Source organism: Brachyistius frenatus, unplaced genomic scaffold (assembly GCF_029030835.1).
Source record: "Brachyistius frenatus isolate BFR_SWC_R1_liver_20210118 unplaced genomic scaffold, ASM2903083v1 Contig_173, whole genome shotgun sequence".
Taxonomy (NCBI): Eukaryota; Metazoa; Chordata; class Actinopteri; family Embiotocidae; genus Brachyistius; species Brachyistius frenatus.
The window spans coordinates 126,460-151,994 of NW_027210772.1; the positions used below are offsets into that span (position 1 = coordinate 126,460).

Genomic DNA, 25,535 nt, shown 5'->3' on the forward strand with positions numbered 1-25,535 from the left:
TCTTGAAGCATTTTCTATTATGATGTGGTTGTTAAGAATATAAAGAATAAAGGGCATTTTGTATAAACTCACAACCACTGAAAAGTGTTACCTAATGCCCTAAATGTACATTTCCAATTATGAATAAATATTAATGAAAGTCCCGTTATCCGCTGCCAATGTCTTTCTCTGCGTGTTCACACAAGGACGATGGATTTTGTTACCCGCGTCTCGCAGGCGGGCGGGTACTAGTTCATGTCCATAAGAACGCTATTTGTCAGTAATGCAAGTTAGCCATTTTCTATTTACAAAGTCAGACGTGTATAATAATAATAATAATTAAAAAAAAAAGTTCGTTACCAATGCTTATATTTATTTGACAATTCATAGTCGCCTTCTGCGGCGCACGCCGCGGTGCGAAACACGCGCTCCCAAAGCTTTGCCCACCACGTCGCAGGCGCGTCACGCTGACGTCACTCCGGTGCTTCAGTGAAATTAGCTCGACTAGCGGGGGGGGTGCGCGCTGCTAAGCTAAGACGTTAGCATCTTAGTACATGTCGCACGGGAGGTTTGAACAAGCAACGTGTTTAAAAAAACAAAAAACAGAAAAGAAAAGAAAAGAAGAGACGATGTCTGGAAGCGCGGGAGAATGGTGTCTGATGGAGAGCGACCCCGGGGTGTTCACGGAGCTCATCAAAGGTTTCGGTGAGTCGAGTCGCGCTTTAGCTTCTCATTCAAAGTAACGCGTGGCTACGTTAGCTGGTCAGCTTAGCCGCAACGAAGCGTAACGGCAACTTAACAACAACAACAACAACAACAAAATTAAGAAACCTGCTGGTTGTTTTTTGTTGTTGTTTTCTCCGCCTAAAAAAAAAAGGGGAGGGTGGAAACAAACAACAACAACAACAACCACAACCACCACAGGCTTCCTTCCGTGAGCGGTCGTAGCTGCGAGGGAAGCTAAGTGGGCTAGCATTAGTCAGCGGTCAAAACAACGGCGCGTGACAAACACGACCTGCCTGGATGGTGATGATGACGTATGTTGTTGTTGTTGTGGTTTAAATGTAAACAGGAGAGGGGGGGTGGTGTTCAATGAAATGAACGATGCTTTGCTCGTCGTCAGGCTACAAAGGAGCTCAGGTGGAGGAGATCTGGAGCATGGAGCCCGAGAACTTCGACAATTTGAAGTATGTGCATCTTCTACTTATTATTATTTTTTTGCATGCATGCATTTTATTTATTTATTTTTAATGCATGTGTGTTCTGTTCCAGACCAGTTCACGGGTTGATTTTCCTGTTCAAGTGGCAGCCAGGTGAAGAGCCAGCAGGATCAATTGTCCAGGATTCAAGACTGGACCACATCTTCTTTGCAAAACAGGTATGTCAACAACAACAACAACAACAAAAAAAAGGATTTTTAACTGTAAATTGCTCTGCAGCTGCACTACAAATATCCCCAAAAACAATATCCCTGCAATAAGACACCTATTCTTCCTCAATAGAAGATCTTTGTTCTACATTGTGCACATAAAAACACCTTTTTAAAGATTTAAAGGTCAGTTTATGACAGATGTACCCTTTATTTTTTTATATATCATGCATCAATTAAGGGGCGCTCTCCTATCTGTCTTTAATTGAAATATTGTGCATTTCCTGTGTGTGTTTTCAGGTCATTAACAACGCCTGCGCCACCCAGGCGATCGTCAGCGTCCTGCTCAACTGCTCCCATTCAGACATGTTGCTCGGAGACACACTGACAGAGTTCAGAGAGTTTTCGCAGAGTTTTGACGCAGCTGTAAGTTAATCACGTTTTTTTATGAAGGAAGAAAACAATAAAAAATGGTTCTTGATTGAACTGTTTGATGCAAATTCAGGATGTAATGATTTTTTTTTTTTTTTTCTCAGAATATTTGTTACCTGGAAACTTATAAACATCAGGCTTTAAAGTTTGATTAAGGAATATATTATTCATTGTGCTTTCTAAAAATAACACCCCCCCCCCCTCGGAGCAGTAATTCATTACATCCATATCTCCCCATGTTTCCGGCACTGACAGTTTTTTTTTATCCTTTTACCGTTTAAAAAAAAAAAAAAAATGTTTTGTAACTATGGTGACTCAGTCATCTGCCCTGCGTGTCTTCAGGAGAGTCACACTGACTTATGACGCTGGACTTGGTTGAGAAAAATCAAAAGTATTTCGTGTACTTCTTACTTTCGTGCTATTTTTGTTTATTTATTTAAGTCCAGGCCTGTTCAGAAATACTAACCATTGATTACGATGAAATCATTTTATCGTAGAATCTGTACTTTCATTGTCATTTATATAAAGTAGACGCAACAAATTGAGTCATTTACGAAATAGATGATTGGTAAATGGAAAATCTGATTTGAATGCTTGACTTGTTACCAGTACAAATGAATAACTGGTGTTTTCTCTCCAGCTATTTTTTTTTTCTTCCACCACTGCATTTTGTAAGGCAGGCGGTTGTTCAGTCAGCATCATAATCCTGCATCTCTCCCCCACCCTCCTCCCCCTCCTCCTCCCCCACCCCAGATGAAAGGTTTGGCTCTCAGCAACTCTGAAGTGATCCGACAAGTTCACAACAGCTTTGCCAGGTAAGCTCCCCCTCACATCACATCCAGCTGGAGAGGTTAGGTTTGATTGGCTTCATGTTATTTTTAGCTTCTCGTACGAACTTGGTGGAAAATGATTGGACCCCGTCCGTCCGTCCGTCCGTCCGTCCGTCCGTCCGCTGTTGTAACTGTCTGGTTCGGCAAAACGGGCAAACGTGAGAAGGCTTCATCTGTTGGTCAGCGCTGATTCTCCGATTTGATCCAATGAGCGGCAAATCCAGAAAAAACATTCCTCACATGAAGCACATTTGTGCGCCATTTTTAGACACAAATATTTCAAATTCAATCACTGGCTTTGCAGCAAATTTGTGTTTTCTCAGAGCAGGGTGCATACCGACGTCTGTACTTGCAGGTTTTTCAACAGACTAAACGCTAGCGTCTCTGTTTGCTCGCATGATAACTTATCTATTGTGACTTTTCCTTTCCGCAGACAGCAAATGTTTGAATTCGACGCAAAGTCGTCGGCGAAGGACGAGGACGCCTTCCACTTCGTGAGTTACGTTCCCGTCAACGGCAGACTATACGAGCTGGATGGACTTCGGGAGGGACCGATCGACCTGGGTAAGCAGGAAAATATCATGTTGTTATTTTTTCTTTTATTGCTTCAAGGTCTCGGCGCAAATTGTCAGTTTAACGTTTAAAGTCCCTCGGCGTGAGCCCCCCACCTCCCCACCCCGCACACAGCTGATTCATGCCTTCTTGGCCGTCGTCCATTTCCCATAAAACTGCCAGTTTTATGATTATGTACGGCCTTGTGCTTGCGGTTAGAGCAGATGTCCATATATACAGCAGTGTTTAGTCTTATTTTTATTTTAGTTTTGTTTATCACCAGGTGCGTGCAACCAGGATGACTGGATCAGCGCCGTGCGCCCGGTGATCGAGAAAAGAATACAGAAGTAAACATCTTCTTCTACGTAAACATGTCCATCCATCGTAGGTTGACCGAATACTTTTCAAATTATCGTTTGTTGACCCCCCCTTCCCCCTCCCTCAGGTACAGTGAAGGAGAGATCCGATTCAACCTAATGGCCATTGTGTCAGACAGAAAGATGATATACGAGAGGAAGATCGCAGAGCTCCAGACTCAGCTCACCGAGGTGAGCGGCGGCGGCGGCGGCGAGAGAAGCTGAAATCCAGCGCCGACATGACGGAGAATAATTCATCCTTTTTGCTTTTCTCCCCTCGGAGGCTGCATGTAAAATGCATCAGCTCTCGGGAAAAAAAAAAGAAGAAGTTTGGAGATCACAGCTGCCCAAGTTGAAAATCCACAGCGCCGCGTTTTGCATACTCCGTCCGATAGTTTGTCGGCTGCACGTCCAATACATCTGCTTTGGTTTGGAGGAAAGCGGTTTGTTATGAAACTGGAGATCTCGGAATATTATGATGTTTCTGATTGTTATGATGTTCAGGTTAGGAAATCAGTTTAAATAATCGCGTGGATTTCGAAGAAGTAGTCATTGGGGAGGGGAATTTTTTTTTACATTTAACACGCGTTTAATGGTGGAATTAAATGGTAGTTGTCGCTTCTGTTTCTTCGTGGACAAAAACGGCTGATAATTGCTGAAGAGAGCGTTAAAAGACCGACTTCACTCCGAGCTGGAAATCCTTGTTTTTCTTCTGGCTGGCGCTACACCCCGTGTTGTTTTTGGATGCTGTCGCGACTAACCGCACCTAATAATGCCGTCAAGGTTTTACTGATCACAGCCCGAGTACATATCTGTGTTACCGCGGCAACGCGTGACACCTTCAACTAGAAATGATCTTAAAATCAACGGTCTAAAGGTCATCGGTGTTGTTCGATATACAGATTGTACACAGTGACACCACGTATTGGGTTGGGTTTTTTTTGCGCTAAGAATGGTTTATATTGTTTTTACTAATAAAATATATACATATCTAGTTTCTTTCCCCCATATTGCTTTTGAATGCAAACGGCAATTATATCAATATTGGAATGACGGGAGTTGCTTAAGAATCTTCATCGCCATCTGTCCTCAAATCCGAGTGCACATTTTTGTTTTTCTTCTTCTGCCAACTAAACTTGTGAGGATACGCAGCATCTCCAAAAGATTAGAAACTTTTTTTCTGTTTTCTTTCTCCTCCTGTTTTCCAGGATGAGCCGATGGACACGGACCAGAGCAGCACGTTTCTCAGCTCCATCCAGTCAGAGATCGCCAAGTACCAGCTCCTTATCGAAGAGGAGAATCAGAAGCTTAAAAGATATAAGGTGGCTCTCTACTCGGCAATTACATTCCTTCTAGAAGTACATTTAGTGCATCGCGTTTATTATGACGGCTCATGAGGGGGAAAAAAACCCAACATCTTTTTAAATGAGGACATGTGCGGTAATTTTCAGCCACCTCCTTGAAGAACTTTTGAACCGCAGGGATTTTATATTGATGTCGGTTCGTTTATTTTCTTTCCCAGTTTGTTGATTTTTCTGTGTTTCCCCAGATCGAAAACATCCGACGAAAGCACAACTACCTTCCTTTCATCATGGAGCTGCTGAAGACGCTGGCAGAGTACCAGCAGTTAATACCGCTGGTGGAGAAGGTACATTTAGTTTTTTGTTTTTTCTTCCTTTCTGCGGCCTTTGCAGCCCTGTTTACTCGTCTGGGAAGAAATAAGTACTTTGACATTTCAAAACCTCGGTGGGGAACCCGCCATTAAACATGCACATTATTTTTAATGAGCTATTTGAGTGCTCCCGACAGGTAGGTGCCTCGATGGAGACATAAACTTTGAAGTGTCTCTGCAAAGGGAAAAATAAATAACAAATGTGATGGAGGCGTTCTTTGTTTTAGGTTTTTTTTTAATTTTTTTTATAAGTAAACACACAGAGTGTCAGTGGTTATTCTGTCCACTAGAGGGCGAACTTTCTTACCTATCTTGTTTATGGCCTTTATTTTTGTTTCTCAGTGCTTTGTGTGTGTGTGTGTGTGTGTGTGTGTGTGTGTGTGTGTGTGTGTGTGTGTGTGTGTGTGTGTGTGTGTGTGTGTGTGTGTGTGTGTGTGTGTGTGTGTGTTGCTACAGCATTTATAGTTTAACGTCTGAAAGTGTGATCTTAAGTGATTAGATTCTGTATTTTGTTTTTCTCCTAATTTCTGTGTGGATATGAAACATTTAATGGAAATGAGTCTAAAGTATTTAAATAATCGACATCCAGCTGGACAATAAAAACATGAATGCATGCAGTAACCCATAAATAAGTATCGCTCACTCACTGCATGGTGTCGTAACGGCCGATAAGAAGAGGATTCATAAAAAGATGTTACAGATGAAAATCTCATGGTTCACGGCCGACAATAATGAAACTATCTCTGGGTTTGTCTCACCAGGCAAAGGAGAAACAAAGCGCCAAAAAAGCCCAGGAGGCCAAGTGAAACAACAACAACAACAACAACAACAACAACAACAACACAACACACACTTCACCAGACCAGCCTCTGATTGCACGCACACACACACATCCATCCAGAACCCTACAGTCACTCTCTCATCAGTGAGCCGCACACACACACACACACATCCATCCAGAACCCTACAGTCACTCTCTCATCAGTGAGCCGCACACACACACACACACACACACACACACACACACAAGCTACACTGTACATCACCTTGTCATATCCACGGTAACGACCGCGGACGGTCTGCAGCTCGTTGTCCCTGTGGCATCCATCCATTTACGTTAAGAAGTGCACTGCAGGTGTAGCAGAGAGACCGTCTCTCCATGTGTGTCCCATCGGCCCCTAACGCATGATAGAAGGAAAAAGATGTGCTCAAAAGTATGTTCTGTCTTATTTTCATAATAAAATGTTTAGATGTTTGCGAACTGTTTGGTGTCATAGACGGATTTCCAAAAACAAATATCACCCCTCCCTCCCCCCCCTCATCTCAGCCTTTTATACTCAGGCTGAAGCAGCTATTTGTCAGGTGGATCTTTGCTGCCACCTTGTGGTGGTGCAGCAGTGGAATAACAATGCTCAGTGCACACTTTAAAAGGACATCTAACAAACTTAGTTTAGGAGTTATAAATTAATCGGTGAAGCTGCGGGATTTTTTTTTTTTTTTTTTTTTAGAAAGAATAAGATGAAATCTTATGTATAAATTGAATATTCTCATCTAATATGAGCATAAAATACAGCTGATTAGTGCATCATAAGGTAACTAAGTCAGAAGTGACGTTTTTTTTTTTTTGTGTGTAGCACCTTTCACAGGTATAAAATCACAAATTGCTTCACGTGAATTAAAAAACAGCCGGCAAACAGGATTTTGAACAAATCACAGTTAAAATCACAACAACAGTTAAAATCACAACGACAACAAACAAACGAGCACGCTATTGGAAATGTTTTAAATGTAGCGGGAGTGGAGAGATCGTCGCGACACGGGAGGAGAGCGGTGCGCGTCTTCGGCGCAAACGGTTTGAAAAGCTCGGTTTTAAAACGGGGTCGGAGGGGGCCGGGTCGGTACTTTTCGATCCTCCCGACCTCAGCGTGCGGTTCGGCGTGCAGGTTTTGACCTGCGGAGAGCTCTAAAGGTTTCGCAGCAGTATTGTAAAATGAAAGTTTATTGGAACCCGGTGACGTGTGATCTTTTTTTTTTTTTTTGGAAAGTTTAAACCCGGGTTCGAGGAGGCCTGACTTAAAACGGCAAAAGAAAAAAAGAGCCTTACAGTAGGAGAAGAAATCAAAACACGAATCATCATCTTAATCTCTGTAGAAAGGACTACGTGTGTGTGTGTGTGTGTGTGTGTGTGTTTTGTTTTTTGCAGTACGTTGCTGTTTTGAAGACGGGAGTCTGTTCCTCCGAGGTTGTTTTCGGGACCGCACCGTACGGAGAGGCTCGGCTCGTTTTACCGGCTGCGCTCGAACACGATGTACCGAGGACGCCGGGTGAAGTCTGACGTATCTGCAAGTCGGCTGACCGAAGTAGGACGTGGCCCGTTTCTAATTTTGGATCTGGTGTTTACATACGAGTACTCCTTGGATCCGATCCCAGTAGTCTTGTTGCGAAGATCGTGCGATGCAACGGGGGGTGTGTGTGTGTGTGTGTGTGTGTGTGTGTGTGTGTGTGTGTGTGTGTGTGTGTGTGTGTGTGTTTTACGATCCTGTGTCCGGCCGTGCGGACGAGCAAACAAAAAAAAGAGTACTCCAGCTCGCCAACACCTTTTACGCCGACTCGTGCGTTTTCATTAAACGCGCTAATTGCGCCCCTTTGCGTCACTCTTGAGTCAGACGCTACCAAAAAGAAAAAAAGAATTTGGTCTCGTAAATAACTCGGCTGCTGCGTGATGGAATGTGCGCCGGGTCGTCCCGCTTTAAGGTTCAAGGAAAGTTTATTTGTACAGCTCATTATCACATGCAAGCGCCTCAAAGTGTTTTTCGAGGCCCATGGCAACAACGGCTCGGTGTCCAGACGTGGAAACAAGTCTTTGAACAACAACATTCGGATAGATAGGTATGTTACAGCAGCGGCATGTACGGGGCAAAGCAATCAATTACAGAATATAAAATAGAGGTAGTAAAAATATAAAATAAAAATAATAATAAAAAAAAGCATTTAGAGCTGCAAATCAGGACGTTTTTTTTTTTATTTTTTTTTTTAGCTTCGGTTACTTTTCTGACGAATACTTCTGTTATCTGATGTCGGGAAAGGAAGCCGGCGTGGTCGGGAGATGCTTGTTTCTTTAGTTTGACCAGCTGTCCCAATATTCAAATCTCAAATTTTTACGAAATACAAAAAGGGTAATAGTTTTTTTTTTTTTTCATAATTAACATTTACAAAAAAAAAATTGATTGCAAAAAACCTGAAGGAAGCCGCCCGAACAGAAATCCTCTGTTCGCATGCCGGATGTGTAATCAGTGTGAAAGAAATTTACAAAAATGAGAAAAACAGAAGTTTCAACTTTTCATAAAAGAATTCCGATCAGACGGGATTTAGAAACTTTTGCATTTTCGAGACGCTTTAAGCGGAAGTGCTTTTTGAATAACGCTAATTAAACACGTTTTGTATGCATGAAAACAACAGTCTCAATCAAACAATCTCTTACATCTGTGACGTTGTATGAAACTCGTGTAATTTAAGACTTCCTGAATGACTTGCATGATGAGTGATATCCCGTCGGACCACTGTTCTCCTTAACGGGCTCGCTTTGTGTTTGGTTTTTTTTCCATCGGCCCGTCGGCGTGTGGTTTTTTTTTTTTTGATGAAAGAGAGACGTTGAAGAGCCTCCTTGACGCTAAATGCGGATTTACGTTTGCTGATTAAGCAAGTTTTGTTTGCAGAAATTCTGCAGGATAAAAAAAAAAAGCTCTGAAAAAACTGCTTTTTCTGATCCAGCAGGCCTTGAGGAGAGACGGAGAGAGAGGAGGGAAGCTGTCGGGAGCATCGTCCGGCCGTCGGCCTCAGCTCGTGAGTTCACGGCCTTCCTATCAGAGAGCAGACACACTCTCTCTCTCTGCTGTCACTCAGGGTGCTCCTCTCTTCTCCCGGCTTCAAACACAGGGCGGCAATGTTACGGTACGGGGAACTCAAAAGTGCAACGTAAATGTTCCCAGAAAAGACGAGGCACGTTTTTGGTTGCGCAACATCGAACGCAACATCTCATGGAAATAAGTCGGGTGTGGATGCGCGCACGAGTGTCGATCTTAGTGTCTATTTCCACTTTTTAACACTGTAGATAGATAACAGGGTACATTTGCTCCAGATTTGTCGTTATTTTGCGGATCACATCGTGTCATCAGCTCATCGGCTTCCTCTTTGCCGCTTTGATTCGTTCTCAGCGCTCGTCGGCACCGTTTTCATCCAGTTAAAACCTGCTGCTACACGACCTCACCGCCTCCAACTGGATCAGAGGTCAAATTGGTGAGTAGCTGGTTTACTGATATTTCCACTGGGAGATTGGTGGTGACCGAAATTTGAATTAGGAGAGTGAATAGTGCACTTAATATCAAACACGACTCTGAAATGAATGTTTTTACCCGCGTCGGCTTTAAAGGGGATCGTTTGTTTATGCTGCCCCCAAGTGGCCAAAACGTTACCTCAGATAAAGTTAGTTGAGGTTTTTAATTGAATCAGGAATATAGATTTGTGAGTAAACTAGATGTTACAGCGTTGAAGTCATCGAGCAGTAGTTTGCTGAATGAAGATGGTGTCGTGGATGAAAGCCCAAAAAAAGCAAGTAAGTGAACCTTTGAGCCTAAATTATTTTCTTGACGCACCTGTGTTCTCAAAGAAGTCTCATTGTTGAATTTATAAACAAAAGCATCAGAAACGTTTCAGCACTGAAGAATACATTTTATTTACCAGCAGTCCAGCTGCCCCCCCCCGCCCCCGAGCTTCAACTCACATTAAACACATCCAGCAATATCACAATATTTACAGTGTTGTCACAGTTAATTTCAGGCCAAACACGGCCGTCGGTAGAAACTGAATATTATATAAATAAGATAAATAAGTTGCGCTTTTTGTGTGAACTGGCGCAAATACAGCAGAGAAGTTTACGTGAAAGTCTTCAAGTGGGTTTTCAAAACGGAAAATACATTCTGATGTCGGTTTAAAAGAGATGTTGAATTCGGCGTTTGGACTTCTCTGCTTCAACGACAACATATTTCTTGAGCTGCATCGTTGCGCAAAAAGAGCGAACACTTGTAACAAAGGTGCCCGGTGATGGAAATGTCACCTTTTTTTTTTTTTTTTTTTAAATCCCAGCCGATGGAAATACATCTGCGCACCGCCCACTGCAACCAAAGCAGCGTCCGGCCGCAACGTCCCAACTTCCTCGTTGAACGGCTTCGGTTTTTGCATTTTTTTTCTTTCCCCCCCCCCCTCCCCACGCTCGTCGTTAACTTTGCATTTGAGGTTCTGTGACGCGGCGGCGGAGACGTCGTCTGCGTTCCCGGCAGTAAACTTTTAAAACGCGCTCGCTCTACGCCCGGGCGGCCGCGCACAGGTCTCTGTAGAGGTCGGAGTGGATGAACCTGGGGTAGGAGTTGTTCTCCATCAGGCTGTAGACTTTCCGCTGAGCCGCCAGGAAGCTGGTCGCCGTCGGCTGGTGGAGGATTTGGACGATGGCGTTTTTGGTTTGAAAATCCAAGTTAATCTAGAGAGAGAGAGAGAGAATGAGCCTTTTGATGTCCAAATTTGAATAAAGGAAAACTCACAGGTGCATAAAAATCAATTGCCGTCCGTTCTCCGCTACCTCTTTGGGTGCTTCGTTTTGAATGAACTCCTCGTAGATGCTGTTGGCCTTGGACGACAGGTCGCGGTGCGACGACAGCACCCTGAAATCCTCGCAGGCCGTCCAGAACTCGATGTTCTCCTCGCAGAACTCCGACTTCAGGAAGATGCAAAAGGCCGCTTTCCCGTCTGTGCGCGGGCGAGACGGGAGAGGTGTTAAGAGACGAAGGACAGCGAAGCCACTTCTGGCTTTTGTTTTACTGAGGCCAATAAAACGCCGTCATTCGGCTCCGGGTTGCCGTGTGACCTTTGAGACGCTTTTATGCAACAATGAGTTGTTCGGGGAGGTGAAGGATACTCACATTTATGACCGAGTAGTTTGTCAAGCGACTGCGCCCACTGGTTCACGTCATCAGTGCTCGGCCTGAGGGAAGAGGACGGAGCGTGAGGAAGACGTTAAAAAAAAAAAAATTCCTTTGCAAAATGTTTTGGCTAATTACTCCGTTAAATTAAGTGCATGATTTATTTCTCTTCAGGTATTTAGTTTTACTTGAGTGTGCATGCTGTCACACATTTAAATTGGAATTAAATAAATGATAAAATAACAGCGTATTCATACAACAATATATATACATATGTGCAAAATAGGTTAAAAACTTCATCAAATACAAAATGAATTGTCGATTTAAAATGAAAGAAAACTAGAGATGGAGTGCAGCACAGACAAACATGCCACGCATGATAATTCATTATAATCCTTAGAATAAAAAGATCTCACCTGTACGATCGTCTTTTCATCGGATGAAGTATCGAGTGAGAAGAGTTTGTCTTCAAGAGGAATCTGATTCTGTTCCTCCAGTTTTTCCTCCTGTTAGAAAAAAAAAAGAAAAAAAGAGAGTTCATTTGTCAGTACGGTTCCTTTTTTCTTTTCTTTTTTAAATGTATTACAAGGTCATCGCGACCAGGAACGTCCTCCATTTAAACGCCGACTCACTTCATCCCCTTCTTGTCTGCGGGCAGGTCGCTGGGCTTCGTGCAGTCGGAGAACGCCATGTCGTGGGATGAGATCTCTCTCATGGTTCAGTCTCCTTCTTCTCCTCTCTTTGACTCGTCAGGCGATCTTTATAGTTCCTCTCCAGCCCCGCAGTGCAGAGTGTGACAGGCTTGGTGGGGGGGGGGCACGACAGATCTTCAACGTGATTGGCTCTCGTTGTGTAAACAGCGACGTGCCCTGGTATGACTGTGCGGGCCTGAGGCAATCACAGGCTGTCACCGCATAAACATTCCCTCCCTGAGCAGACGGGCGGGCTTTCATCTTTTTTTTTTCTTTTTTTTAGGTCGAGGTGTGACGTCCGCGGTGGCACTCGATGCACCTTATTCTTAAAATAAAAGTTACGACGGTGAGCGGGGTGAACTTTTCCCTCATTTTATTTTTTTTTACAGGGGGCGGGGGTGGGGGACTTCGCATCAGTTTCTGTGATTTCTATCCAGGTGTGTCCAGTTTAAAATTGTGGAAACACATTATAGTTATAAATAAACCAGATGCCAAAACAACACACGAGACAAGTACAGTGTGCTCCTGCCAAAAAAAACACAAAAAAAAAAGTGCCTGCCGTTGCCAGGGGCGACTGTCCCTCGACCAACTCTCCTTTTTACAACCGATTCATTGCAATGTTGAAACACGACCTCGCCGTGTTCTTTGCTCGGTTAATTACTCACGGAGGGCGTGGGTGCGTGACGCATGGGCGACTTCGGTCGCGCTGGCAGGTTGACAGACGGGTACAAATAGTGGTGATGTAATAACCTCACACCTGTAGAGATGAATGTGAAGACATTCGTTTTAATCCTCACCCCCACGCCCCCCACCCGTATCAACTGCAGTTCCTAAAAAGCTTCGGCGGTTACTTCGAATGTTGTTAAAGGTTACGCGTCACCTATTTTTGGAGAAGCTCTAAATCGGCGTGTTTCAGAGAGCCGTTCGCTTGAAATGCGGCTCAGTCAGACGGACGCACTTCAGGCGAGGAATTGACCATTTATAGAAAAAGGTCGCGGAGTCAGATTTTTTTGCGGATCAGGGCCTTTTCAGGGAGCTCTCGGAGAGGATCCGAGCGGCGGGGGGAAGCTGATCCTCCTTCAACAAACACGCGCGCAAAACACAAGTTCTTATTAAAGTCAACAGCACAGAAGCTTCAGTACCGGAGGAGGAAGAGGAGGAGGAAGAGGAGGAGGAATGCGTCTTACGCGTCGCCGGTCGGCTGACGGATGAGATCTGTGGAAGCGTGAACGAAGCGGTCGATAGCGATCTTGTTTCAGTTTCTTATCTGAAACCATCCAGTCGTTGACATCCTGTTATTCTGTGCAAATACGACATCTTGAACATATTTTTTTTTATCTCTATATCGGCTTCGTCATGAAGACGTATCTCGACGGCCAAACATCTGCATTGGTGTCATCGGCCGCGTCGGAGCCGAAGTACTTTCGACAAAAAAACCCTGAAAATACGTACTTCAAACGCACGTCTGAAGTTCGTTCTGGCGAACACAGATTTTAAACATCAAGAGCATTTTTTTGCATTAGTTTTGAGTTTACTTTACTTACTTTAGTTGCTTTCTATTTTTCCCTGATGTTTGCAAGGCGCTTTCCTTCTCACTTTTACTTGTACTTTCATTCAGGTGATTCTGTGCTCATCGCATGTCGAGACAAATCTCACCGAAACGTTTAATTCATTTTTTTTTTTGTAGAAAAAGACAGATTCGTGGCCCTAAATATTTCTAAAGATGTAATAATAAAACACTTTATTTGAATGGCACTTTTCATACAAGAATAGCAGCTCAAAGTGCTTCACAGCAAGAAAACGACATACAGTGTTTCACATAAAAACATATAAAGGAACAATTTAGAAAAGAAACGAGAGGCATAAGAAACAGATCAAATGCATAAAATTAAAAATGCGCAATATGCATTTTAAAGGCGCGGTAGTTCAAGTGCAGTTATTTAAATCGAATCATATAGATTCGATTTGACTAATATGAATACTGCGTTTCTAAGATAATAATATAACAACTAAATTCAGTTTCTTTAGTAAATGTTTCCAATCCCAGGTTTTAAGAAGCTGACAACGTGCCAGTTATGTGTTCTTGAACACTCATCACGGACACATCCACGTTGATGAAAGCATCCGTTTCATGACACACACCACGTACCGACTTGTGTATAGTATGTTCTTTTTTTTTTTGTGGTATTTGTACAGATGCACCGTGTCGGATGAATCAAATGTCTCGTTGTTGCACAGCTGAACCTGCCGGTCCGGTTTTTGTTTTCTACACCGCTGATGAGTAACCCGCCTCCACTCGGCGCCAACGCTGACATCTTTCCGCTCGCTTTGTTTGCATTCGAAGCCGCGGCCGTGAAAAATGTTTGTCTTGCCGTCGTAGCGACGAGAAGTCTGCGTGAGTTTTCAGTGGGAAAGTAAACGGGAGGATAAAAATGATTTCGATGTTTCACAAATAAAACAAATTCAAAATAAAAAGACGTTATAACGGAGCAGCGGTTGGTGCACCAACACGGCACGGTCTGGTTGGTTTAACAATGTGGATAACGGCTTGAGAAAGTTACCCATAAAGCACCACGGCAGGTCCTCGGTCCGGTAACAATACGGGCTGACGATGACATCATGTCCCAGAAGCAGTAAAAAAAAAAAAAAAAAAGAGGCTTTCTGTTGTGGAACAGGGAACAGCCCGCATATACAACGAATCATCACAATTTGTTCTACATCATCAAGCGCTTTAATGCATCTGCGTCACCTGCTGTGCTCGGTTGCCCCCCCTCCCCGGACCCCCTATTCCCTCCCTCCCGCACCCGGTTTGGAGCTCCGCTGGGTGAAAACACCTCATGTGTTTATTATGATGTGCAGACTGTGTGTAAGCAGCTGGTCTGTTTAGAAGTGGACGAAGAGCAGAGCCAAGTTTCCACTGAGGCACGAGGTCCGTCCGGAGGCGCCTTTTTTTTTTTTTTTACGTAGGTGATTCCCAGCACGGTGACTTGCAGAGTTTTGGGCTCTTCTTTTTTTTTTTTTTTTTGGTGTGTGTGTGTGTGGAAAATTCACAAACGTCCCGATGCACTCTCAACCCGACCGGGAGCTTTTTTTTTTTTTTTTTTCATGTTGGCATGATGTCTGTCAGCACCAAAACCAACCCTGCATTCAGACTCGCGTACTATTTTTTTTTTTTTTTTTTTTACGTTTTAGTACGTACTGCGGCTACCCTTAAAAAGCATCTACTGCTGCAGGTGCTACATTTACAGCTGGGACGTACGACTTCATCATGTGTCTTGAACTTTGACCCACTTTGTCATATCCGTCTCAATCCGACATTTGTAGTTAAAAGAAAAAAAAGGTGCGATTTGAAACGAGTACGCTTCCTTTTAAAGCCTCTTTTTCTTCTCCACCTTGTTCCTTTCGTGGGCGGAGCATCAGCGCCACCAGCTGTCTCGGCGGCTCAGTCGATGCCACGTATCTTCTGCGCCGCAAAGGATTGTGGGTCAGAACAGTCAGAGTAGCATGCTGGCCTTCACTTTCATTAAAGTAGAAGAAAAAAAAATGTATATATTTTTTTCCTGCGAGTAAAAAAACATTAGAAGTAAATTTCTTGTACACAAACAGGAAAAATGTAGTTTGAAAGTGTGTGTGTGTCGACAAGGGCAGGTCGAAAGGTCACAGAAGCATCGCGGCAGCATCGTTACCGTGACGAGTGGAGGGGTGTCACCTCCTGACCCGTCCCGTGAAGATGCGTCTCCGTTAATGGACTCGTGACGGTCGCTTCCCCCCCCCGCCCGCCCGCCCGCCATTTATCTACAGTACGTCGAACGTACCCACAGCGACGGTGAACGGTTTGTGAGCCGTGACCTCCCTCGCTCTTCAAATGTACGATGTTGCGGAAAGCTTAGACAGGAAACAGCAGATACCGTCTCTCTGCCGCGCTGCGCTGCTGGGATGGCATCACGTCTCCAGCGGTGACCGAATCTGTTACTTTTTGTTTTGGTGTCACAACAGGAAACGCAGTCATTGTCTTTTTTGTTGTTGCCTCAGTTAAAAAAACACCAAAAACTGTGAGACACCAGAGCCGAACAGAAACAGTTCGACAGTGTGACGGTGTTTTAGTCACAGCGTTCTCCAAATGTGTCACAAATACCGAGCGACTTGATGGATGCAGGAAGAAAAAAAAAAAAGAAGCTCCTGGGCAAGATTTGGCAGCAGGAAAAGAGTTTTCATGACCCAGCTGAGAGAATATATGCAAATCTCAGCTCGCTGTGCACTAAAAAGTTTGTCCATCCTGTGGTCGCAATATGAAACCACTGTACACGTTATTATTTATTTATCCCTTCAATCATCCTTTTTCCCCACTTGGTCATAAAAAACATAGTCGGCCACTGGCAGAGGTGGAAGGTGAACGTTATTGATCCTAAGAGGGAAACTCAGTCAGTCAACAACATAAAGTGCAGCTCCGACCCATAAAAACACACCGAAAAAGAAATAGTGGACATTATGTTGCTCTACCTAAGCCAGTAAAACAAAATCCCTAGGGTTTCAATAAAATACAACACAACAATAATAATACAGGTCAATACAAAGACCGGAAATAATAAAAAGTCAAGTACTCCTAAAAACTAAAAGGCTGAATATTCACATGGATACAAGCTGAAGTCAGCTGACACACGAGCTGTTTTATGAAGCATCTTCAAACGGGTCAATCGATGCTATTTTCTTTTCAAATGGACTATAAATTCTTAAAAGGCAATTTCCCCTTTTTTATGTGGATGTCCTCTCAGTGTTGATAGCAGTAGTTAAACTGGAGCAGTAAATTCCTCAGTGTGGGATACTGACCGTGGAAGTGGACTTTTTCTGTGCTTTGTATTTTTCTTGCTGGCTGATGTACCAGGACGCGTTGCGAGCGAGCCTCCGATGCCGAAAGACTTTTCTGTCTTTCTGAGACAACAGGAGACATGACTGATTGATTGCCCGTCATTAACACGCATTCGTAGTCCAGCTGAACCAAATGAAAAGTGTTTGTACGAGCAGCCAGTTTGAATCCTGAAACCTGACGGGCAACGTGTCGACTTACCAATTCGATATTTTGCATAACAGCTCTGTGAGGTTTGTTTTACAGGTTCAGCTGCTTCACCGCTTTGACACCTTCATGTGGGAGTTTGGTTTGAAATGGTTTTCAGAGACGAAGGGGTTTCAATTCATAACCAAATTTTTGTTTTTGAAAAAAAGCTGTCCTAATGAATAATGGCGTGTTAAATGCAAATTAAACATCAGTGAACCTTCAGCTCCGCCGAAGAGGCGACAGACGAAAACATATCCGTGTTTCAGAGACTTCGCACTTTATAATTACGGCCTTTTTCTTGCACCCTCTTTCTTCTGCGATCGCTTTAGTAGCAATTTATCTCAATAAACCAACTCCTTATTAACAGCAGTGAATTAAAACGCACGTTAAATGACATTTTCTTTTAACAATTTTCTCCCAATCTTGTTAAAATCCGCGTTTACAAATTTGTTGTTATAAACAAATGGATTGTCCGTGCCGTGTTTAGCCAATGAATATTAATAGTAAGAGTCAGTCAGTATTAACTTGTTGCATTAAAACTTTCATTTACCTGTAATTCAGTGTTTGCATGGAAAACTGCAGCCTGCATCGCCACCAGTGGTGGTTCAGACATGAAATCTAAGATGTGGCCAAAATTGCACAATGATAAATTCCAACCGTGTAAAGGCGTGCGTGTGTGCACGTGTGTGTGTGCACGTGTGTGTGCGTGTGTGTGCGCGTGTGTGTGTGTACTATATGTGGAGGTCAGCACGAGCAGCACATGAGGAAAGCTTTGCCGAACCTCCCTTTTTTTTTTTAACAGAAGCTGACATTAGGAAACCAACACTTCCTGTGAGAGAAGAAAAAGTTTGAAACAGTAGGACTGGTTTATCTGTAGCGATCGAGGCTCCCCCTCTTCTCCTGCCCCCCTCCCGTCCACCCCCCTCACCCACCAGTGAATACGTCACAAATGTAGACCCAGCAATTCTTCAAATACTCCACATTGTACGGATATTTTTTGTTGTTGCTCACGGCTTCGGGTTGACAAAGAGTTTCCACTCGTTATTGAGGCGTTGTCCCAGCTTCGTCGGCGTGTCCAACGTGAAGTCGCCGACAGTGTATTTGTACAGCGAGCACATAATTAAGCTGCCACAGCGTTGATGAGGGAGCACTTTCATCAATCGCAGACTGCAGCACAGCTAATCACCAGGTGCACTATTGGCAAACCACACAAACCCCCGCCTGCTTCTATTTCTGCACGTAGACACATTTCAAGGGAGGAAAAAAGTAAGTTAGCGTTGCTTTTATGAAGCCGTCCGTACCTGAATACTTACCTGCTGCAGTTCACCTCGAAGCCTTACTGAATTTATAAATATAGTTTTTGTCGTTTTCAAGCCATTGTGTTTTTGTTTTTTTCCTGAAGAATTAGCTGACTTGAATCTAACTTTTTTTTTGGTTGAAATATTTTGAAAACTATTGCAAAATGAAATCGCTGCAGGTACGAATAGTTCTGATGTCAAATATTCGCCTCCGATATTTCATAGTTTTGTGTCGTTTATTCGCCCCCCCGGCGTGAAATGACCTTCAGTTTGTGAAGGAACGTAACGGATATGAAACTCAACCTAAAGCAATGCTAACGTTAGTTAATGCTGATTATATTACTGCCGTGTTTCCCATCTTACTGGAACCTGTTTGTATTTGTTGGAAATGAGAATATTTCTATGTAAAATTCATAAACTTTGGGTATATGAGTATGTTAATGTTGATGCTGCATCATTTAAATATAAAGCTGTAAACTGTCGATATAATTGGCTATGAAGGGAGCACGAGTCGAGAAGTAGCTGCAAAAATGTTGAATAAGTTGTCATCAAAGTACAAAAACATTTGCGAACACTTTTCAGTATAAAACATAATCTGTTCAAAGAAAATGGCGCCGTGCTTCTAATTTCAAAATCCGATCAGCGACCTGCTCACGTCTTTGAATGTTTTAAAAAAAAAAATATTTACCTGCATCTACATTTTTCATTTCCTCCAGCAGAACGTTACTTTGCCTCTTCGATCTGTGAGAGTTTTGATAACCGGCTGAAATAAAACCAGTTCAGCAGGACTGCGTTCCTCTGAGGAACAGAGAAGGTTCACAGTCAAGCAGAGAAAATCTCATTTCTCACAACGCACGACAATTCACAAGAAACTGGAAGTCCAGACCTTCCTGTTTCAGGCAATTTTCAGAGGAAACTGCAAGCACAGGATAGTGTTTTCTTTCATGTAATTTCTCTTCAACTTTAAGAAGATAAATTACTACTCAAAGACACCAAAGTAACAGATTGCTGTGAATCTGTACCTATTTGTATGTTTTCTAAAACATTTCTCAGTTAAAAGGCTGAAATATCTAAATACGTGAGACTGGACGACGTTTATAAAAAAAAAAATTTAAAAAAAATCTGTATATATTTAGTGATGTAGCAAATCCATCCAACGCGGTGCTGTAACTCTTGGCTTCACCAGGTCTTGGCACAGATTTTGTATTTCCATGCTTACGCGTTGCAGCATTACTTATAAACATATAACAAACGGTCATATGCAAACATCCATTAATTTCCAAACGCAATGTTTTGAAGATCCCTCACTGTGAGTGTGTTGCCGTCTTCTTTAAACACGCCGCGAGGCTGAAATCGGAGCACGTGGCACTAAAAGCTGCAACTAAAACCGTAGTGGTGTGTGCCATTAAAAAAAACAACAACAAAAAAAAACGTGCAAGCAGGCAATTTAAATAATTTAATGTAATTTAAATCACTAACACGTTAACAAGCACTTCACACACCGCAGCAAACTTTGTACTCAAATGGTGACGATGAATAATAAATAATAGCATGTTTAACTTTTAAGGTAACTACGAACTCCCGTAGAGTACATTCACACAACGTGCTTTGGAAAGCAGTAATAAGGCCTATTCTCAGGGTATACACAGAGTTTTAACATCCTTATCATGCAATGTGAAACATCCTACTTCTATATTTATTCCACTCAAACAGTTCATAACACAAAATCCCAAAGTCTTTGACTTCTGAGTGCTTCGACAGACTTTTTGGCCAGCGGTCGTGCGCCGAGGAATTCAGTTTCGCCGCCACCGGCAGCAAGTGGACAGTTCGTAGCTGCTACGGTGCAACCGGGCTCCACACGAAAAATGTGCACGATTATGTAATCATAAAAAATAAACTGACTTCTTCAGGGGTTTGTATCGAAAGAAACTACTTGTACTTTTTTTTTGTAGTTTGGAAACAATCAACCTTAAAAGATATTAAATAATTGGCACAAAATATTGCAAAATAAGGAGCCTAAATCTAAAAAAAAAATATGTGTATATATCTGCTTCGATCCCATCTAGATTAAAAAGACAGATCGTTTTAAAGTGTCCCAGAATGCCTCTCGGCGGACTAAGTGGCTCTCTTGCGACCTCTCGCCACAGATGACGTATCGGCATTGAATAAGTCGGTCTGCGATAGATTTGTTGTCGTCCTCCGTGCCGCCATCTCTTTTGCGACAGCTTATTCTGAGTCAGTGGCGGTTAAACCGCCACAGATAAATTCTCGTACTCACGCATACACACATACACGCACGCACGCACACAGTTAATCAAGTACATCGTCCATCCTCTATATCTTTATCTGCATAGGAAACACCTCTGCAAAGAAGGCCAAAGGGGCGTCTGTTGAAGGGTTCGCTTACGCAATGAGCGGGAGTCGGTCGCCCCCGCTGGTTCCGTCGCCGTCGGAGACGTTCGGTTCGCTTACGCACGCAAACTTATCATCCGGTGCGAAGCGCACGCTCTGCAGGGGGTCGTCATCGTCGAGGCTGGTTCGTGCGTCTCCTTCGTCCTCGGCCCTGAGGTGCGCGGCGCTCGATTGTCGGGGGTCCTCCCACGACGCGGCTAAAGAGCAGTTTGCTTCTACGCCGAGGTGTGAGGCGCCCTCCCCCCTCCCCCCCACCACCACCCCTCACCGCACCCCGTCCCGCATGTGTCCGCGTGCCGGCGCCGGTTCGACCCTCCTTCCTTCTTTGTCGTCAGTCCTTCCTCCCCGAAGGAGCTCAAACATTTCCAGTTATGTTTTTTTCGTTCTTTTTTTTTTAAAATACGTCCTTTCTCTGTCTCTCTCTCTCTCTCTCTCTCTCGCTGTCTCTCTCTCTCTCTCGCTCTCTCGCTCTCTCCCCCCGGCCCGGCGGCTTCATCCCTTCGTGGCGTCGGCGGCGAGGTTTTCCAGGAGAGTTCTGTAAATGTCCGAGCGGAGGAACCGCGGGTACGAGTCTCTTTCCATCAGCCCGTAAACGATCTTCTGAGCGTCGTCAAAGCTGTGCACGGTGGGAGTCTTGACGTTCCTTTTGATCTGCTCTCGGGTGTGATAGTCAATGTTGATCTGGAATGAGGCACACAGGCAGGAATGAGGGGATTTGAGGCAGGAGCCAGAGATGTGAGATTAACATTTGAGCCGGCATATACAGTATATATACGGCACTGGACAAAGTATGCGGGTCTTGTACCGATACAGCAACGTAAAAATACCCCATTACAAGTCCCGCATGAAAAAACCCCAACGTAAGTGCTGGTTTGATCCCTCTGACTGATTATATTCTTACACAAAACATCGTGGCATTATTAATACCAGAGCATCAGTGTGTCAGCAGCTGCGAGACCTCTCCGAGTTGGACGTACCTCTTTGGGCGATTCTGCTTTAATGAACTGCTCGTAAATCTTCTTGGCTCTCGAGGACATTCGAAAGGAAGACTTGATCTTCTTGTAATCCTCGCAGGTGAGCCAGAACTCAATATTCTCATCGCTGTACTCAGATTTGAGAAAGTTTCGAAAAGTGGCCAGTCCATCTGAGGGAAGCACGGGGGGGGGAAATAAAAAACAGGCAATGAAGCACGGATGACAACCCCGTTTTATCCCATTTTTATAAAAAACAAAAAACAACCGAAAAAAAACACAAGTACTCTCTTCAAACTTTCATTCTCACAAACATGATTTACTGTTCTTGAAGTATTCTCGTTCTCAGGGGAAAAGGAACCTACATTTAGACTCCAGAAGCCTTTCCAGTGACTGTGACCATTGTTGGGTATCTTCTAAACTTAGCCTGCTGGGAGAGAATGCAAGTTGGATCACTCAACCAGAATCAAATTTGGGTAAAATAAAGCTGCGAAGGGGGCGGCAAAGGACACAGAAAGCAGCCCCAAATCAAGAAGGCAGAGCACATGTGCTTATCAAATTCAAAGAAAAATGTCAAACCCTGGGATACGTTGGGCGTGCGCTGCCAAAGCAAACACGGTTGTCTCTCGATCACTCGAATCCTTTCGGGATGCCATAGATGGAAATGATAGGAGCAGGGCCGGCTATTTTAGAACCGAGATGTATGCAAAACACTCCATAAGTCTCCTTACCTCTCAGAGCTTGATGAGTGTGAGAACATGCACTGGAGTCGGCACATGAAGTTCTTTCCGCTGCGCAGAAACGAGAAATACATGAGCATCTATCCCTGCTGGGTTTACCGCTGTTAAATTAGCTCCCAGTAAATCTGTCAAAGCATGTTGGGCATGTAAAGTAATTAGGGCAGGAAAGCATGTGACATTTAAAGTTAGATTACATTATTTTCAGAAGATGCTGTGAAGCATTCATGATATTCTCTATATGTGCCCCGCTTCGTTTTGACCGTCGGACTGCATTATCTCGTATGAAATGGAAAAACGTCAACTAAAAAAAGAAGAAACCCCAAAAACTCGTCATGCATCAGCACATTTACTGGACAAGCCGGCTCGGTTTATTAAAGTGACGGTTTCACTCACATGTTCTTGTTTCTCTTTCTGTCATCTCTGTCCATGATGAAGTGCTGCGTGTTGGGTGGGTCGACGATTAGGCTGGGCATTGTTTTGTTAAGTCCACACTCTCGGGCTCTCCGTCTTGGTCATGCTGCGGCTGCGAGACACTTAGGAGGGTTCCCCCTGCGATGCAGCTTTTTATACCGAGGTTTCCTGTTGCTATGTGCCGGGGCTGCTGGGATACATCAGCAGCTCAGACTAAAGAGGAAGCACCCCTTCCTCCTCCTCCTCCTCCTCCTCCTCCTCCCGATTCCTCCTCTCCTCCCACCTCACAGCTAGAAACAACACATACTCACACTGTACCGCATGTATGCCTCCCCTCCCCTCGATGCCTTACACCCTATTATGTCTCGCTGCCTCTTCTCCTCCCCTTCTGCTGTTGCGGCTCCTTCCCGTTAAATGGACCTGCCAAAAAAACAGCCCTCGCTGCGGCTGAAAGCATGCTGTGTTCCCATTATTTTTAGTCAGGCAGCACAGATGCAAATGACAGTGGCAGTGACTGTGATAGGCAAATCGTGACCTCGGCTCCCTGTGTGTGTGTGTGTGTGTGTGTGTGTGTGTGTGTGTGTGTGTGTGTGTGTGTGTGTGTGTGTGTGTGTGTGTGTGTGTGTGTGTTTCGGTTCGGCCACTAGCGAAGACAAATGGGCGAGCTCGTTCGTCCTTCGTGGCGAGAAGACACAGGCTTTTTAGCATTTATTGATGCCACAATAGGGAAATTGATCGAAAATCTGGCGGAAGTTCACGCAACACGAGGCCACGGCCACGTGTGAGAAAGAGGAAACGGCAAAACGATTGCAACAGAGGTTCAGCAAGGCGACAGGAAGTCAGAAAGACTGTCAGATCATCATATCATGACCACTCTCTTGTATCACACGCAAAGATATTGTTGGAAACTTCTTCGGCGCGGTCAAACCGTAGACTTCAAATCCTGATACGATGAGCAGAATAATTGGAAGTCTTTGTTGTTTCGAATATTTAATCAATATCACAAATATGGAAAACATTGGAAAACCCTGAAAACAGAGGCCACGCTCTCAGCTGGCAGGTTTTCAGAGGAGCAACGTGAGAAAATGAAGAAGGAAAACGAGTATAAACGCTTGCATCATCTTTTCGATTGATTTCTGTGGCTGACTCACCTCAAAATGCAGAAACTGTAACATCAAATCACACAAAAGGACAGAAATCCAACGAGATCAAATACTACAATAATGAACACGGACATCATTGCCAATGTCAACAGACTCGTACGTATTTTGACGGACCGCAGCCGGTTAGACGTTCATGGGACCGGGAACGGACCGGGATGAAGAGAAACAACCCGGGGTCGGCCAGAAACCGAGTTGCGGTGTGAGAACTTGTAGTGAGCTGGACAGCGTCTTGGCGAGGGACTAGCTCTAGCTGAGATTAGTGTTAGCAGCGCTGACCCTTGACTTTTCATGTTTCCTTGAAACCAGCGGCGATCTGTGACAGATGTTTTGGCTGGCGTTAAAGTGCCTGCTGATAAAAAAAGGAACAGAAGAAAGAACTGTGGGAATTTACCGGCTTCGACATCGAATGCTGGACTCGTATCTCGGCTTCAAAGCGGCGGTGTGTTTGAACGAGTTCCTGTGTGTGGAGTCTGTGCCGGTGGACGTTCGTGGTGTCGAACTTGACGGCACACGCACAAAATTGAGGAGGTAGTTAGAGCGTATCCAGCTTTCTTTGCACGGCTGGCTGATTGCTTTGTGTGAATATCAGTTTCAAAAAGTTAAAAGAATTTGTCGGAAGCAACGCCCCACTTGTGGTGTGGCCGCTCGATGTGTTGGGACACGGGCTTCAGATGTGTGTTTGAACCAACGAGCACTTTGTTTGAAACACGCCTTAAGCCGGAGGTCTGAAACCTGTAGAAAAATGTAGCGTTCTCGGATCGTGAAATGGATTCTTCCAGGAGCGTTACATGCCTGTTATGCTACCTGTAATGAAAATAGAAAAGGTCAGGGGTCAGAGGTAGAACAAGGGCAGCGAAGGTCCCAGCCAACGTCATCATACGACTATAAATCTTGACGTGGAAGAGCGCCAGTACTTCTGTGACTGAGACTGTGAGCTCTCAAATTAGCCAACATGTTGGTCCCCAAAGACGCCTTTTCCAGTCCCCATTTATGTTGCTAATAATACTAATCCTGAACCCCAAATGTCAATGTTGCCTAATAACCTTGACTCGAACAGTTTGAGGACTAGCCTGGTGTTACCAGACCCAATCTGTTTATATTAACCGGACTCAGTCGTTGCATCATACTGGGCGTAGACCTCGGGTTGATTAAGCAATTATCGGAGCAGCCTTTAACCAATCGGCATTGACCACCGTACGCACCGCGACCGTACGAAACCCTACCACTGCTGCAACTACATTTAGGAAATTGCTTTACTTCGCTTCACCGCCAACGCTGATTGCTGATTGGTCCGCCCCTTCGGAGCCGCTGTGCAAACATTGATGCGAACGAAGGTTTCCAGACTACAATCACAACAAAGAAAACTGAACCTCCGAACAAATTCTGGCAAAGCTCCAGAACCTGCATTAGACTACTAATCCTTTGACACACCGCAACCTGCTAATCCAGGCGTAAAGATGCCGTATAAAACTGCTACGGTAAGTTTTAAGTTAAGAAGAAAAGAGATCAAATCCCTGCAAATGTCGCCACTCGCCTCGCTCCAATTCAGGCTGTGATTTGAGGTGTGACAGGACAGAGTCGCACCATCTGCCTCTGACTTCACATTGGTTTGAAGGGTGTCTGCACACTTCAC

The 25,535-nt window shown here is 44.2% G+C and overlaps 3 protein-coding genes across 7 annotated transcripts; 1 reads left to right on the forward strand and 2 right to left on the reverse strand.

The window, feature by feature from the left end:
* Positions 1–475: 475 nt before the first annotated feature.
* Positions 476–25,535, forward strand: uchl5 (ubiquitin carboxyl-terminal hydrolase L5). Of its 2 annotated transcripts, XM_069717366.1 has the most exons (12): positions 476–684; positions 1,103–1,166; positions 1,252–1,357; positions 1,649–1,774; positions 2,534–2,595; positions 3,044–3,174; positions 3,446–3,509; positions 3,608–3,710; positions 4,727–4,840; positions 5,068–5,166; positions 5,952–6,027; positions 25,526–25,535. In XM_069717366.1, the coding sequence occupies exons 1-11, from the start codon at positions 534–536 to the stop codon at positions 5,994–5,996; spliced, it is 1,065 nt and encodes a 354-aa protein (XP_069573467.1). In that variant the 5' UTR covers positions 476–533; the 3' UTR covers positions 5,997–6,027; positions 25,526–25,535. The 2 variants fall into 2 exon arrangements, with proteins under 2 accessions (XP_069573467.1, XP_069573466.1); XM_069717365.1 differs by lacking the exon at positions 25,526–25,535 and having other exon boundaries at positions 5,952–6,445.
* LOC138632089 (regulator of G-protein signaling 2-like) lies at positions 9,952–12,295 on the reverse strand. Its single transcript, XM_069717378.1, has 5 exons — positions 11,795–12,295; positions 11,579–11,668; positions 11,163–11,224; positions 10,823–10,989; positions 9,952–10,723 (listed from the first exon to the last, which is right to left on the reverse strand). The coding sequence occupies exons 1-5, from the start codon at positions 11,875–11,877 to the stop codon at positions 10,550–10,552; spliced, it is 576 nt and encodes a 191-aa protein (XP_069573479.1). The 5' UTR covers positions 11,878–12,295; the 3' UTR covers positions 9,952–10,549.
* LOC138632086 (regulator of G-protein signaling 5-like) lies at positions 20,881–23,279 on the reverse strand. Of its 4 annotated transcripts, none has more exons than XM_069717369.1 (5): positions 22,722–23,279; positions 22,320–22,379; positions 21,954–22,015; positions 21,595–21,761; positions 20,881–21,298 (listed from the first exon to the last, which is right to left on the reverse strand). In XM_069717369.1, exons 1-5 carry the CDS (start codon positions 22,799–22,801, stop codon positions 21,110–21,112), a joined length of 558 nt encoding a protein of 185 aa, XP_069573470.1. In that variant the 5' UTR covers positions 22,802–23,279; the 3' UTR covers positions 20,881–21,109. The 4 variants fall into 4 exon arrangements, with proteins under 4 accessions (XP_069573470.1, XP_069573469.1, XP_069573471.1 ...); XM_069717368.1 differs by having other exon boundaries at positions 21,954–22,018; positions 22,722–23,273; XM_069717370.1 differs by lacking the exon at positions 22,320–22,379 and having other exon boundaries at positions 21,954–22,018; positions 22,722–23,276.